At 46.1% G+C, this 15,089-nt stretch overlaps 2 protein-coding genes across 2 annotated transcripts in view; one reads left to right on the forward strand and one right to left on the reverse strand.

Moving 5' to 3' along the window:
• Nucleotides 1-1,759: 1,759 nt before the first annotated feature.
• On the reverse strand, nt 1,760-5,198 carry OXSM (3-oxoacyl-ACP synthase, mitochondrial). The gene is made up of 3 exons (XM_010846419.1): nt 5,115-5,198; nt 3,444-4,452; nt 1,760-2,258 (listed from the first exon to the last, which is right to left on the reverse strand). Exons 2-3 carry the CDS (start codon nt 4,421-4,423, stop codon nt 1,856-1,858), a joined length of 1,383 nt encoding a protein of 460 aa, XP_010844721.1. The 5' UTR covers nt 4,424-4,452; nt 5,115-5,198; the 3' UTR covers nt 1,760-1,855.
• A 5,246-nt stretch (nt 5,199-10,444) lies between these two features.
• NGLY1 (N-glycanase 1) overlaps nt 10,445-15,089 on the forward strand; it is a 63,370-nt gene continuing 58,725 nt past the window's right edge. Inside the window, exon 1 of the mRNA XM_010846451.1 lies at nt 10,445-10,512. Coding sequence (XP_010844753.1) covers nt 10,445-10,512 — 68 coding nt within the window. The remainder of the gene's footprint in view (nt 10,513-15,089) is intronic.

The following is a 15,089-nucleotide window of genomic DNA, read 5'->3' on the forward strand; positions in this document are numbered from 1 at the left end:
AAGGTTTGAGCCACCAGGCAAGCCGCCAAGTCCTGCCAAGAGAATGGCTGAGGGCGAGGGGAATTTAGAAAGAACAGTGGCTTAGGGAGAGGGTTGCTCCTGACCAGGGTGCGCCAGAAACAGACGCAGGGCCAGGGGCTGCTGCTGATCCCACTGACTGTCCTCTTCCGAATTTTCCTGCAGAAAGGGCTGCCCCATAAACCAGCTGGGAGTAGACGCCTGCAGTACAAGGGGTGCAGCATAGCAGCCACGAGACATGCGCAGTCAGGAACCAAGGAGCATTCATTCTATAGGAGTACACTTATATAAAATTCTAGAAAAGGCAAATCTTATCTACAGTGATAGTAAGCTCTTCTGGAGGTAGGGCGACCGACTGCGAAGGGGCACAGGGAGATTTTTAGAGTGATGGAAATGCTCTATGCGCTTTTATCTTAAATCCTCAGGATTCTCTTTATTGTTTTGGGCTGTGCTGCATGGCTTGCAGAATCTTGTTTCCCCAACCAGGGATGGAACCCGCGCCCTGTGCAGCTGAAGTGTGGGGTCCTAACAACTGGACCACCAGGGAATTCCTGGAAACGCCCTATATTCTGATTGAGGTGGCAGTTCCACAAGTGGAACTATTTTTATCAAACTTATTTGACTGTACACTTGAAATGGGTGCAATTTACTGCATGTAAATTATGCCTCAATTTACAGGCTTGGCCACCGCCTCAGTACAAGGTTGTCAGCCAGCAAAGCCACAACCCATGTGAGCTACAAAATCATTGCTGTTTCCCCTGCACCTTGCAAATCGCCTACAAGAATCTCTCAGGGCCAGCCCTGACCAAACATAAGGGAAAGTGAATTCTGGGAAATGTATTCATATTTCAGCCTGGCCAGCTTGACAGCTTACAGAACCATCATAACACTCCAAACATTCAATGGCTTCCAAATACTCTCAGTGCTTTAACAAAACTTAAAAGGTTCTGGGACTTCCCTGGTGGTCCAGTGGCTAAGACACTATGCTCCCAATACAGGGGGCCGAGGTTCAACCCCTGCTCAGGGAACTAGATCCCACATGCTGCGGCTAACATCTCACATGCTATAACAAAGACCCATTGCAGCCAAATAAATAAATAAAGTGTATATATATATATATAAAATGTATATGAAAGAACAAAATATATAATATATATAATTTATAATACATATGAAAGAAGAACAATATTATTTTTAAAAGTGAATTTTGTGACCTGATTTCCACCAGACCTGACTTTCCCTCCTGCCCGCTTCTCAGGTTACATGTATTGACATTCAGTGCTGGTATCTTTCTAGATCTCCCAGTCTTTCCACACTATCCTTGGTGGCCAGTACACAAAACCGCATCCGCAGCTGGCTCCTAATAAACATCAACTGGACGAACTGTGTGCCAGTGAGAATTACGACTGAGGCTCAGTGCAAGAATATGGCTGGAGACGGGCACATAGGCGATAAAGTGCTGTGGCAAAGGCCGGCGGGAAGGGAACACACGCGGCCCGTTAGCATCTCACTTCTGTGCCCCCGGCCTCCCAGGAAACCCGTGGCAGTGCCGAGATATTTTTGGTTGTCACCGCTGGGGAAGGAGGGGTCACTGGAATCTAGGGAGCAGGGATGTGGAAGCTGTAAAGCATCGTATGATGTACAGGACAGCTCCCCTTTCCCCAGCAAAGAAGTACCCTGCACAAAACATCCACGGTGCCAAGGCTGAGAAACCCAGACAAGAATAAAGGGTGCCTGGGTATCATTATACAAAAATATGCATTTATATAAATGTATTATTTCTCAATGAAGTTTACAACAGTTAAAAACATCAATATTTAATTACAAGTGATTTGTCCTACATGCCAGCAATACAAAGTGTTGCATTAGTACCGCCGAAACCAAAGGAATTGGTGAGTGCAATTCGTCTGTTCTCAGCTTTCCATTCCTGTGCCTTGAGTGGCACGTAATTGAGATCAAAGTGCGGCTCTGTGCAGTCCAGGTTTAGAGTAGGCGGCAGTTTCCGATGGTAACAAGCCAGGGCAGTAAAGGCGGCCTCAGCCGCCCCAGCAGCCCCCAGGAGGTGCCCCGTGGCTCCCTTGGTGGAGGAGACCGCAAGGGCGTGTGCGTGGTCTTTGAAAAGCTGTTTGATGGCTTTGTTTTCAGCAGCATCTCCCAAAGGCGTGGAAGTAGCATGTGCATTGATGTAGGATACCTCTTCAGGTTGGATGCCTGCATCTTTCACAGCAGCGGCCATGCATCTAATAAATAAGAAAAAAGCAGTTGAACTCATCAGAACAACGCTTCATTTTAACAAGCCCATCATCTGTGGGCTTCTCCAGTGGTTCAGTGGTAAAGAACCCACCAGCCAACGCAGAAGACATGGGTTCAATCCCTGGGTTGGGAAGATGCCCTGGAGAAGGAAATGGCAACCCACTTCAGTATTCTTGCCTAGAGAATCCCCATGGACAGAGGAGCCTGGAGGGCTACAGTCCATGGGGTCACAAAGAGTAAGACATGACTGAGCGACTGAACACACACTCATTGTCCGTAGGACTACAGATAATGGCTACAGAAATATCCAAGTACACTGGATGAAAAGAACCCTTTTCGTTCCCATAACAGAACAGCATCTTGGATTACCACGTGCACTAGAATGCCATCTGCATGGGAATACCAAGGCACCCCCAGTACCCTGGACTGATTCATCACTGTGACATAAACATATAAGCCTATGGATTTTATAATCTCTAATAAAACATATTTCCATTTTATTTGAACTGTCCTTTTTTCCTGGAGGAAAAAGCCATGTAGACTCAGCCTCAGAATAATTTTTCTTTGGGGAATTTCTTATCAGTGGGGTATGCTTACAGAGTTAAAATAAGGAGAAAAGATTTATAACTATGATTTAATTTTTTCTTTCACATTTAAATGTAAAACTTTGCATATTTCCCAATAATCTAAAAAAAAAAATCCACACAAAAATGTGCCATTATCTTAATGCTTCAAATATCTTCAAAACCTTCTTATTCAGGCCATAAGAATTCTAAGTGAATGAAGAAGTACAAAGCCAAACCTCCAAACAGACAAATTTTAAAATAAAATATTTCAAAAAAATAAATAAAACATTTCTCTGGGAAAACCTTTGAAAATCTCATGGATGTTAACACTTTTTTCAGTTCTGGGTGCCTCGATTTCCTTGAGAAGGAAATATAAGGGTATAATCTGAAGTGTGATGAAGGGCTTCGACCATCTCCTCATCCAGCTGGCTGCTACGCTTGACATTTCCAGTACCAGCAACTACTCAATAAAACTCAAAAGGATATTCAAACGTTTTCAAATATTTCAAATACGGTCAAACACCAAGGCCAGATACTACCATTTCCCCTAAGTTGAGCCTCCAACAGTCTTAGCTGAAGAAACGGGAACAAACGAGCAGTCTTTACCTGAAGGCACCCTCTCCTCCAGGGTCGGGGGCGGTTATGTGGCCGGCATCCCCGGAGAGTCCATAGCCCACAATCTCTGCGTAGACCCGGGCCCCTCTGCGGAGCGCATGCCTGTGTTCTTCCAAGACCAGCACTGCCGCGCCTTCTCCCATTACAAACCCGTCCCTCTGGGGGTGAAACGGTCGACAGGCGGACTTCGGATCCGTGTTTGTGCTCAGAGCCCGGGCTCTGGCGAACCCAGCAAGGGACAGGGGGCTGATGCAAGAGTCCGTCCCCCCAGCCACCATCACGTCCGCATCTCCGTGGGCTACGAACCTGAACGAGTCTCCCACCGCATGAGCCCCGGTGGTGCAGGCCGTGGAGACCGCGTGGTTGGGGCCCTTAAGCTTATGGCGGATGCTGACTTGGCCTGATGCCATGTTGACCAGAATCTTAGGGACGAAGAATGGGCTGACTTTACTGTAACCTTTGGTCTGAAACGTCAAAGCGGTTTCGGAAATCACTTCGAGAGGAACCATTCCCATGCCGATTGCGACGCCTGTAGCTGCCTGGTCAGCTTCTGATTGAGGGTGCCAGCCCGCATCTTTTAAGGCTAACTCAGCGGCAGCGATGGCCATCACCGTGGGAGGAGACATGGACTTGGTATCTGACTTGGGCACAAAGTTTTGCTCGTTGAACTGCCCTTCATCACAACCTCTTGGCACGTAAGCAGCAACGCTGCAAGGGATGCTCTGGTACTCGTCGCCAACCAGGGAGACGATTCCACTCTCTCCCCGGACAAGGCGGTCCCACACCAGCTGAGTTCCAACGCCAAGAGGGGTCACTAAACCGATGCCAGTGATGACGACCCGCCGACGCAATCCTGGTGCTGGTGCGGTTGCCAAAAACCGCCTTTCATTTACTAATCGCTGGCATGATCTTGCATGTATCAGATGACATTTGGTAATCCTTAGGAAAATTTGCAAGCCGTCGGACAGCATGGTTGAAATTCAGAGGCTCAGCACCTTTTCTGGAACAGAACACAACACGCCCAACAGGTATATTCACTGTGGTTTAGAACACCTTAAAAGGTCTAAGAAAACAACATCCAGGGTGTGGTTTTCAGGCGTTCGGTTGTGAGCTGTTAAGGAAACTTAGGGAAAATAACGTTACTTCATTTTAATTTATACTTATTATCGAACCACTGTTTGGGCGCAGCCCTTTTCAGACTCCAATTACCCTAAGATATTCGAAGACAAAGGGGTGAAACGACGATTCATTCGAATCACAGAAACAGAACTTGACTATGAAACACATACGGGCACTCCTGGCCTGATACGGCTGCGGAAAGCATCCTTTTTCAGGATGGCCGAGACCGTATTACATTTAATGCTTCTGGTATTAACGGAGTAAAACACATTTCGGGGCGTAGTCTTCGAAGTAGGGGTGAGAGTACTTTTTGGATCCTCAACACGGAGAGAACCAGGATTTCTGCGACCGCGAAGGTCAAGGGCGAGGGGAGGCCGGGGACAAGGGACGGTGGCCAACTCCCAGCACCGCCCCAGACACCCGGGGAGGGCGTGGAGAGAGGAACAGACAGCAGCCCTGGGTCCTCCACGCCGCTCTCCGCACCCGCCCCCGACCCGACGGGCGCCGGAGCGCGAAAGCCAAAGAGGGGCGAGCGGCCACTACCTGCACCCGGTGCGGCCCGCGCAGCCGCGGTCCCCAGAGCCCGGCGGGCGATGCGCACGCGCACAGGCACGTCCGGCCTCGCTGGCGCACGCGCACAGGCACGTCCGCGAAAGCGCGCACGCATGAATGCGAGGGCGCGCGCGCCCGCTGGGCGGAGCGCCCTTCCCCCGCGTCCCCTTGGCGGAGGTCAGACCTTCCTGGAGGCGGATCCCGGCTCCGGGCTTTAGGCCACCTCGGCCGCTCCAAGATAAGCTGGAACGCTGGCGAAACGCAAGGAGAGAGCCCGTCAAGAAGGGATTTTTTTTTTTTTCCCCAAATAATGCCCAAATAGTCTTCTGTTGTGGGGAAAAGGGGCATCGTCAGAATTCTGCTAGACTCCTAGGGAAGAGTTAAAGACGTTCCTGTGTCTTTCCAGTAATTTCTGGATCGCCCACAGCTGTTTGTAGTAGCAAAACAGGCCGAAATAAAATGCCCAACAGCAGGAAGTCGGCTGTGAGTTTTGTTGTTCAGTGGCTACATCCTGTCCAACTCTGCGACCCCGTGGAGCACAAAGCTGTGGTACATCTAAATGCTCTGCGGCCACTTAAAATAATTGTGTGTGTGACTATTAATGTAGGGCTTCCCGGGTGGCTCGGTGGTAATGAAAGGCTTGCCGGTGCAGGAGACAACGGGGTTCCATCCCTGGAGATGGAAATGGGGCAACCCACTCCGGTGTTCTTGCCTGGGAAATCCCAGGGACAGAGGAGTCTGGACAGCTACAGTCCATGGAGTCGCTAAAAATGGACTTATTTATTAATGTGGAAAGCCATTGATACTTTGTTAGAAGATCCAAGTCGTAGCTTGTGGTTTTACTTTTTAAAGGGGATTTTTTTTTTGGGGGGGGGGGTTGTCTGCAAAGTATGTACGGTAATGGTGATGTCCCTCCCACACACACCTTTTTTTCCCAGCGGTGCAGAGACTTGAGGGATCTTAGTTCCCCCTCCAGGGATGGAACCCAGGACCACCCGCAGTGGAAGCGCTGAGCCCCACCGGACCTCCAGGGAATTTCCTCCCACCCTTATTTTTGCTTAGTTTTGTTTCCTATCTTGTCTACAGTATTCAAATAAGCCTTTCTAATAATAAACTTATGTTTACTTTTACAATGTATTTTCAGATCTTGGAGACAGGAATAGAACAAAGAAAAATGTAGACATTTATTTCTAAGTCTTCGAAAAATTCAGCAACTTATTTGCTCAGAGCTGACTGAATTTATCAAGGGAAAAATAACATGAGTGTATTTTTTAAAATGCAAGAAGTCAGCAAGGTAGTATTTAATGGAAGAGCAAACTCATTGGAAAGGACTCCCATGCTGGGAAAGATTGAAGGCAAAAGGGGAAGGGGGGAGACAGAGGATGAGATGGTTGGATGGAATCATCGACTCAATGGACATGCATTTGCGCAAACTCTGGGAGATAGTGAAGGAGAGAGGAGCCTGGTGTGTTGCAGTCCACAGGGTGGCAAAAAGTCAGACCTGACTTAGGGACTGAACAACTACAGCTCATGTGCTGTCCCAGGTGAGTTTTGTGTCCTTTTTCCTTTTTTAGTTTTTGGTCCTGCTGGGCAGCTTGCAGGATCTTAGTTCTCCAACTAGGGATTGAATCTGCACCCTCATCCCTTAGCAATGAAAGCATGGGGACCTAACCACTGGACTGCCACTGAATTCCCTGTCCTTTTCTCTCCTTTGGATAAAGGGTTGACTATATACCTGTCAGCGTATTTGTTTCTTTCTGGGCAATGTCTCTTGAAGCATTTTTTTTCCAAGTAGAGTGCTTTGCCGTCTTTCCTAGCTCTAGAGGATTTGGGAGAAACTTAGCTTTTCCTGGTTAGTAATGGATTTAAATGTGTCTGGAAATACACTTTTTCTAAAATTGTTCCCTAATATGACCTTGAGTCATCCTTGATCCAAGGCCTAGTCCATCACTTCTTAGTACAACCTTCTTTCAATGATAGTAGAGTTACTTTAAGAGAAATTAAAACAAACGTGGTTATAAAATACAACTAAATGAGTGAGAAGTACCCAAATTTGCTCTCTCCTCTCTTCATTGATATACAGTTTTCGAGTCACAGTGTGAAAAGACCTAAAATATATTTTATGAAGCCAAACTCATATGTAACATACAGTTTTAACACGCTGTTCTTTTTTCTTTCATACATCACAAAATTATCTTGGATAACAAGTGACAAGTTGATTAAAATATTGTAGAAAAGTAAAGCCACTGATAAGTCATTTCATTTTCATTTCTCCTTCTGATCTTCCCTTTGGTCTGGAAAGGGGTGAGAAGTTTTATGATATTCTAATAGCTGTCTATGGTTTAGTACCATGTGTGCGCATGTGCTTAGTCACTCAGTCGTGTCTGACTCTTTGTGACCCCATGGACTGTAGCCCACCAGGCTCCTCTGTCCATGGGGATTCTCCAGGCAGGCATACTGGAGTGGGTTGCCATTCCCTACTCCTCGGGATCTTCCCAACCCAGGGATCAAACCCAGGTCTCCCTGCATTGCAGGTGGATTTTTTACCATTTGAGTCATCAGGGAAGCCCTTTAGTACCATATTCCTTGCCAAAATACATTGGTATTTTATCTAAAATAAAAAACTTCAAAATGGCCCCACTTACCATAGTCTCTTGTTCAGCCATAGATTTACTTAAATTTTTGTGATTTGGTTCAAAACTGTATTTTGAGGTATAGTTCCCATTCTCTGTTAAAACATTTCCACCCAAGATGACTGTTCTCTTGCTCTGCTCAACTAGAGTCTGCTTCACCTACATCTGTTCACATGACTGACCTTCCTACATACTTGCCCCAGCCCCAGTGAGTGAGTGTTCTAATCTTTAGATTGGAACCCCCCTAACGTGACAGTTCATCGAAGGGGCCATGAGGGGTATGCCCCTCTGCTTGCTTCTCCTGGTAACCTATGAGCTAGCCGGATGTCAATGTGGGCCCCCTCCCACCGGAAGCAAAGACCCCTGCCATGGTCCTGCCCACCTGCCCACCGTCTGCAGCACACATGTAAGATCCCTCCGTCCATTAAACCATTGATGTCTCTGGGCTCTTTTTTCAGTCTTGAAATAAGTACAGGATTTACAGGCCTACGGGGTGCAGACCAACACCCAGCAAAACTGAGCTAACTTCTAGATGGACTTCAGCTTCTCTTTTTGCTTGTACTTTCTTTTCTTCAACATTTCTGCCTAACCTGAGCCAGAAACTGGCGTATGAAAATGAATAGGGTATGGTTCCTGCTTTCAAGAAGTTCATTGTCTAGTAGAATGAAATACCTGTGAAGACAAATATGTGCAAAGTACTGAAACAGGTGCTATAATAGAAGAATATAACAGAATTATAATAATATGAAAGAGACAATATAATACTAAGGGTCAATACCACCTTCCAAAGTCAAGAAAGTCTTCCAAAAAGTTGACCTTTGAACTGCATCTTGAAGATGCGTAAATGTCTAGTAATCTTGGTGGGAAAGGGCATCGTGCCGGGCAGAACAGAACAAATTCTGAGACCTGGTGTCTTCTACACGTGCTGGTAGTAGTTCAGTGTGGCCAACACTGGATTTGAGGTTGGGACAAAGCAGCAGGGAAAGTCTGAGAGTGAAGAATGGGCTGATGGGAACAAGTCTTGGGTTTTGTGCAAAAGACTTCGGATTACTCCTGTAGGTCAGAGATGGTATGTGGGCAGCCCCAGTCTGCAACCTATGGTCTGCAGCCTTCTTTTATTGACTCTAAATTCCTCTAGGAAGAAAATGGTACACTCTCTCATTCCCTACCCCAGGCCCTCTGCTTCTCCTTTTTGTCTTGAACAAAGCCAGTTACATTCAAATTTCTTGCCTAATTCCTGATATCACTTGACTGTAGAGAGTGTGCTGAATTGCTAAAATTTGGTCTTTGTACACTAGTGCTGAATTAAATCTCAGACAAGATTCTGAGTGAAACAAAAATAGCTTTATTGCTTGGCCGGGCAAAGGGGGTCATAGCGGGCAAATGCCCTCAAGGCTGTGTGTCCTGCCCTAGAAGGCGTAGTGAGGAATCATGGTGTTCAAGGATCAGGGCATGGTCAGCTTGTGGACGTCCTTCTGAATGGCTGGTGGAGAGGTAATCCGGAGTCAGCATCATCAGCCTTCTGGTTCCAACTGGTCTGGGGTCTACCCGCTTGTGGGCAGCATGCAATTAACTTCTCCACCTGGTAGGGGTTTCAGAATCTGCAAAACAGCTCACAGGCCAAGGCTCAGAATATTATCTATAGTCCTTGAGAAAGAACTAAAGGTCCTTGACTTTGTTTAATGGCCAAAGTATTGTTTTGTCCTGCTTGACTGATTCCCTTTGACTAAAGTCTTTCTACAGACAGAAGGCAGGCAGAGGACATGGGTGGGGGGGTCTGTTCCCAGAGTCTTTATAAGGGTCTTGCTTAGTTACATGTGGGCAAGGGGTAGCCATGGAAGACTTCTCAGTGAAGAATAACATGATCAGAGGGGTGATTTAGAAAAAGCATCATTGCAGTATGTGCAGGGGAGTTGGAGGGTGTGGGAATGGCCTTGGGGAAGAGAGTGCAGACTGGTGGGGCCTGAACAAGGGCAATGGCGAGGAGGAGAGATTGCTAGGATGCTGTCCTTAAGTGTGTGTGTATTTGGTGGGGGGGGGGGGGGGGATGGTGATCTCCCATAGCTGGGATGTTCGCCCCTTCCTCACTCCATTAACCTCCAAATTTAAGGGCTCTGTTCAAATTCTTCCTCTTCCATGAAATTTCAACAACAGTGGAATTTTCCTTCCTCTAAATGAATACTTCTCAAACTTTACTGGGCACCTGAAAGGCTTACTGCACTGATTGCTGGGTCTCACCTGTAAAGATGGGGCTTGAGAGCTTCCCAGGTGGCTCAGTGGTAAAGAATCCGACTGCCAATTCAGGAGGCAGGGGTTCAATCCCTGGTCCAGGAAGATCACACATGCCCCGAGCAACTCAGCCTGTGTGCCACAACTACTGAGCTTGTGCTCTAGACCCCATGAGCCGCAACCGCTGAGACCCGAGCACCCTCGAGCCATGCTCTGCAACAAGAAAAGCGCTGCAAGGAGAAGGCTGCACCACACAGTGAGGGAGGAGCCCCCACTTGCCACAGCTAGAGAGAAGCCTGCACAGCAGTGAAGACCCAGCACAGCCAAAAATAAATAAAATTATATATATAAAAAAAAAAAGATGGGGCTTGCGAACATCCTGATGAATTCCCTGGTGATGCTGCTGCCGGTCCAACCAGTGAGCAGACTCACAGGGACTCCCATGGAGCCAGCGGGCCCATGCTCATCCCCACTGCCTCAGTGTGCAGCACAGCAAGCACCTTTAGTAGCCACTGCATAACTATTTGGTGAGTGAATGAATTACGGAATGAATGAATAAACACATATGCGTATGCAGACGCCACTTTGTACATTTCTTACCGTGGTTTTTTCACAGTGGCTCTTTTTGTTTCATCAACTAAATGGCTATCTGTGTATAAGGTATTATTATTAATTTTGTCCTTCCTACTAGATTAAAGGTTTCTTATGTCATTCATCTCAGGCTGCTTTGCAGAGTGTGTGCTCGATAAATAGTAATTGGTTATATACATGATACGATCATACAATAGTGAATCATCACATAGTCCTGAAAGGCTTCAACCCCTCTCCTTGCCAGTGGCCTTCATTTAGGTCAACATTTTCATTTTTTATGACAAAACCTGTCCCAGGGAAATTTTAGCGAGTCGTATCTTTATTTCATCTAAGAATAGTGCCACCATATGTCATTTGTCTTCTAAAGATGGTGTTCTTAATAAAGCCGGAATCCTAAAAGGAAATTCATTACTCTGAAGCAAAAAAAAAAAAAAAAAAATCAAGTGAAAGAACGGAAAGTTCAAACCTGATTTAATACTAGAATATCCTTTTATGTGTTTGAAGCAGTGGTGGGTATAAAGAGATTAAGAGTAGCTTAATATCTTCGATTTTTCTACAGGAAATTGAAAAATCAAAATATTTTCACCTTACGAAAGTAGAAGAAGCAGACAAGGAAAAGAATGAGTCAAGTCCCTTATAGTAAATTCCTTAATAGCTCCATAAATGGTATCCTAGAGAGATTTTAGTTACTCAAAGTAAAGAGTAATTGGGAAGGAGTAAAATTTCAGATGAATTAAAATAAACAATAACTCAGTGATTTACCCTTGAAATGAGGATTTTTATGACGTTATGGACTGTATGATATTATAATAGCATTAATTTTGTAGCACTGGTTTTCACACTACGATTGCATGTTTCCCACAGAAGCACCCCCAAGACCAACACCTGTCAAGGGAAAAGCTGAGTTGCTAATACTCTATTCGTCCCCACACCACATATGCATTCCTGCTTCAATCCTAGAGTGCCTCCACTTCGGTGTTTTATATATACTAGGTTTTCTCTTAAGATTTTATTTGGGGGGAAAAAAAAAAAAGGTGTTCTAGATCTTTCAAAAAAATCCTGACTATTAGATAGTATATGGTAACCTTATATGATTATTATAGAATAAATACGTTGATGGAAAAAGAAACTCCAGGGGAATACAGTTTGTGATGGAGGTAGCTAATCACAACCCCAACCCCCACCCCCATCCTCCCTGCTTGAGGGTTGTGGGTGCTCCCTGTCCAGCTAAGGACTACATTTCCCAGCCTCCCAACCTCCCCAACTCCGGCGGACTTTTACCTGGTTGGGGCTTCCTTTTTACCAGTGATACAGTAAAGAAAACGCTGTTTGTCATTTCTGGGCTCGTGAAGCAGATATGCCTTCTTTGTGCCCAGCCACTCAGTAAATGCAGAAGTCTCTGAGGCCATATAGCAGTAGTTAACAAACCACAAGCTAAATCCAGAAGGGTGCTTGTTTTTGTAAACGGTTTCATTGGAACATAGCTACACCCATTCATTCTAAAGTACAGTTGACCCTTGAACAACATGGGTTTGAACTGCCTGGGTTCACTTAATATATGGATTTTTTTAAATATTAAATGCTACAGTGCTACATGGTCTGCTGTTGGTTAAATCCTCAAATTCAAAACCACTCAATACAATCTACGAGCTACAGTGGAACCTCACATATATACAGAGGAAGTTATTCACAGAATTTGACTGCCAGGGAGTGTTGGTGACCATAACAGCCCACGCTGTTCACCCTAACACCCCATGTTAGGGGTGTTAAGAGCAAACTACTGTTTGCTGCAGAGACAGAGTAGTTAAACAGTTGAAACAGAGATGGTATGGCCAGAAAGCCTTAAACATTTACTAAATGGCAACCCATTCCAGTATTCTTGCCTGGAAAATTCCATGGACAGAGGAGCCTGGCAGGGCACAGTCCGTGAGCATGGGATTGCAAAGAGTCAGACACAACTGAGCAACGGAGCATGCATGCACATGGCCCTTTATAAAAAATGTTTGTTGATCTCTATGCTATGGGATGAAAGGAGCCTGGGGCCCTGAATCATTACACGGAGGAACTGACAAATGAGAACTGCACTATTAAACTGTTGTGTGAACAAGAAAGATATTTATGTTAAATCATGGAAATCTTTAGTTACAGCAGCTAACAACAAATTATCAGTTAAACACACTATGCTTGGAACCTGGTCCAAGAATATTATATTTATTAAAATCTTCTCACACATATCTGGCAATTGAACAATAATTGAAGTAGACAGTATAGCTCAGGGCCTTGCTCAGAGATACTGGAAGAAAATTTCAAAAAGCAAACTGAAGATAAGGCATCAAGAAAATTTAAAGCAACTAACTTAGACAAAAACTAACCTATTTAAAATCTATCATCAAGAAATAATACTTGTTGAGGTTTGGAAAGGAGTTTCTGCAAAGAAAGGAGGCATTGGTAAAGCACATTTTCAAAGGCATGGAGAGGCAAAGCATGGATTAAAGAGGTTAGGATCCATCTTCTAAAAGGAATAGAGGACACTCATCACAGCCTTTACCTGCACACCAAAGTCACAAATCGATCCATGCCCTTACTATATGGGATGCATAACTTGCTGTCTCCCCTTTCCCCTCTATCCTATTGTCATTATTGGGTCTGTGTTTTATTTTGGTCAATAGAGTCCCCCGCCTACAACCTGCACTTTTGAAAAACACTTCTTTACAGAAGCACAATACTATCTGGGCTGGGAATGATGCAAGAGATTTTCAATCATTTACCTAGTTCTAAAAGGAATCCATAGAGGGGAATCCCAGCAGAGTTCATAGCCATGCCTTTGGTTTTGAAAACTGTTTGCTCCTTCCTCCTGGGGTCTTTCATCCCCATTTATTTAGGAAGGCCTGACAACCTACAGATGACACCACCCTTATGGCAGAAAGTGAAGAGGAACTAAAAAGCCTCTTGATGAAAGTGAAAGTGGAGAGTGAAAAAGTTGGCTTAAAGCTCAACATTCAGAAAACGAAGATCATGGCATCCGGTCCCATCACTTCATGGGAAATAGATAGGGAAACAGTGGAAACAGAGTCAGACTTTATTTTTCTGGGCTCCAAAATCACTACAGATGGTGACTGCAGCCATGACATTAAAAGACGCTTACTCCTTGGAAGGAAAGTTATGACCAACCTAGATAGCATATTCAAAAGCAGAGACATTACTTTGCCAACAAAGGTCCATCTAGTCAAGGCTATGGTTTTTCCAGTGGTCATGTATGGATGTGAGAGTTGGACTGTGAAGAAGGCTGAGCACTGAAGAATTGATGCTTTTGAACTGTGGTGTTGGAGAAGACTCTTGAGAGTCCCTTGGACTGCAAGGAGATCCAACCAGTCCATTCTGAAGGAGATCAGCCCTAGGATTTCTTTGGAAGGAATGATGCTGAAGCTGAAACTCCAGTACTTTGGCCACCTCATGCGAAGAGTTGACTCATTGGAAAAGACTCTGATGCTGGGAGGGATTGGGGGCAAGAGGAGAAGGGGACGACAGAGGATGAGATGGCTGGATGGCATCACTGACTCGATGGACGTGAGTCTGAGTGAACTCCGGGAGTTGGTGATGGACAGGGAGGCCTGGCGTGCTGTGATTCATGGGGTCGCAAAGAATCGGACACGACTGAGCGACTGATCTCTGATCTCTGACAACCTGTGAGGAGGAAGCTGTAAGATATTTTCATTTGGGAAAAAGCTGGCGATTGGAGTACAGTTTCCCCACCGTCTTGGCTGGGTCTATTGAGCCCAGCCTTGGGACACAGAGGAACCCAGGTTTCTGCGATGTACCAGCCAGCACCCTCTAGCCCTGCCCAAAGCCCGCAGCCCCGTGTACCAGCCCTTCCACCCCACCCCTGGCCCAGACTACTGAGTCAATTTCCCAGGCAGGTTGATAAGAGGCTTTCTCTGTCTCCTTTCATACTTTAATGAGACTCTGTTACACAAAAGCTCTTGAGTGATCAAGCCTGGTCCCTGGTCCCGAAGCTAAGTCTTCTTCGGAGATGACGAATCCGACATGTTCACTGGAAACTATCACTACCAGACTGCTACTGCTGCTGCTAAGTCACTCAGTCCTGTCCGACTCTTTGCGACCCCATAGACTGGGAGGACCCCATAGACTGTATCCTGCCAGGCTCCTCTGCTCATGGGATTCTCCAGGCAAGAGTACTGGAGTGGGTTGCCGTTTCCTCCTCCAGAGAATCTTCCCAACCCAGGGATCGAAGTTGCGTCTCCTGTATGGCAGGCGGATTGTTTACAGCTGAGCCACTAGGGACGCCCAATACCCCTGGGCAAAGCTCCTCGTTCTGGAGGATCAAGACACCATCTCCGTCTGGTGGAAGCTCCTTGAGTCCTGACCACCAGGTTTCTCTCTCCGTCCAAAACCTCAAAGCTCCCAAACAGCCCCCAGCAGGCGGGGACAAGGCCCCCGCCCCGGTTAGACGACCCAGTCCCTGGAGACCAGTCCCCGCCCTGTAGACCAGATC

The sequence above is a fragment of the Bison bison genome, unplaced genomic scaffold, assembly GCF_000754665.1.
Source record: "Bison bison bison isolate TAMUID 2011002044 unplaced genomic scaffold, Bison_UMD1.0 scf7180017864236, whole genome shotgun sequence".
Taxonomy (NCBI): Eukaryota; Metazoa; Chordata; class Mammalia; order Artiodactyla; family Bovidae; genus Bison; species Bison bison.

What these genes read in the sequence shown, in the direction of transcription:
- OXSM (XM_010846419.1), bottom strand. Translation starts at nt 4,423, where the DNA reads ATGCTGTCCGACGGCTTGCAAATTTTCCTAAGGATTACCAAATGTCAT. An exon ending in GGAGGAGAGGGTGCCTTCAG is followed by an intron (nt 2,259 to 3,443) that starts GTAAAGACTGCT and finishes CTTATTTATTAG; the next exon opens with ATGCATGGCCGCTGCTGTGA.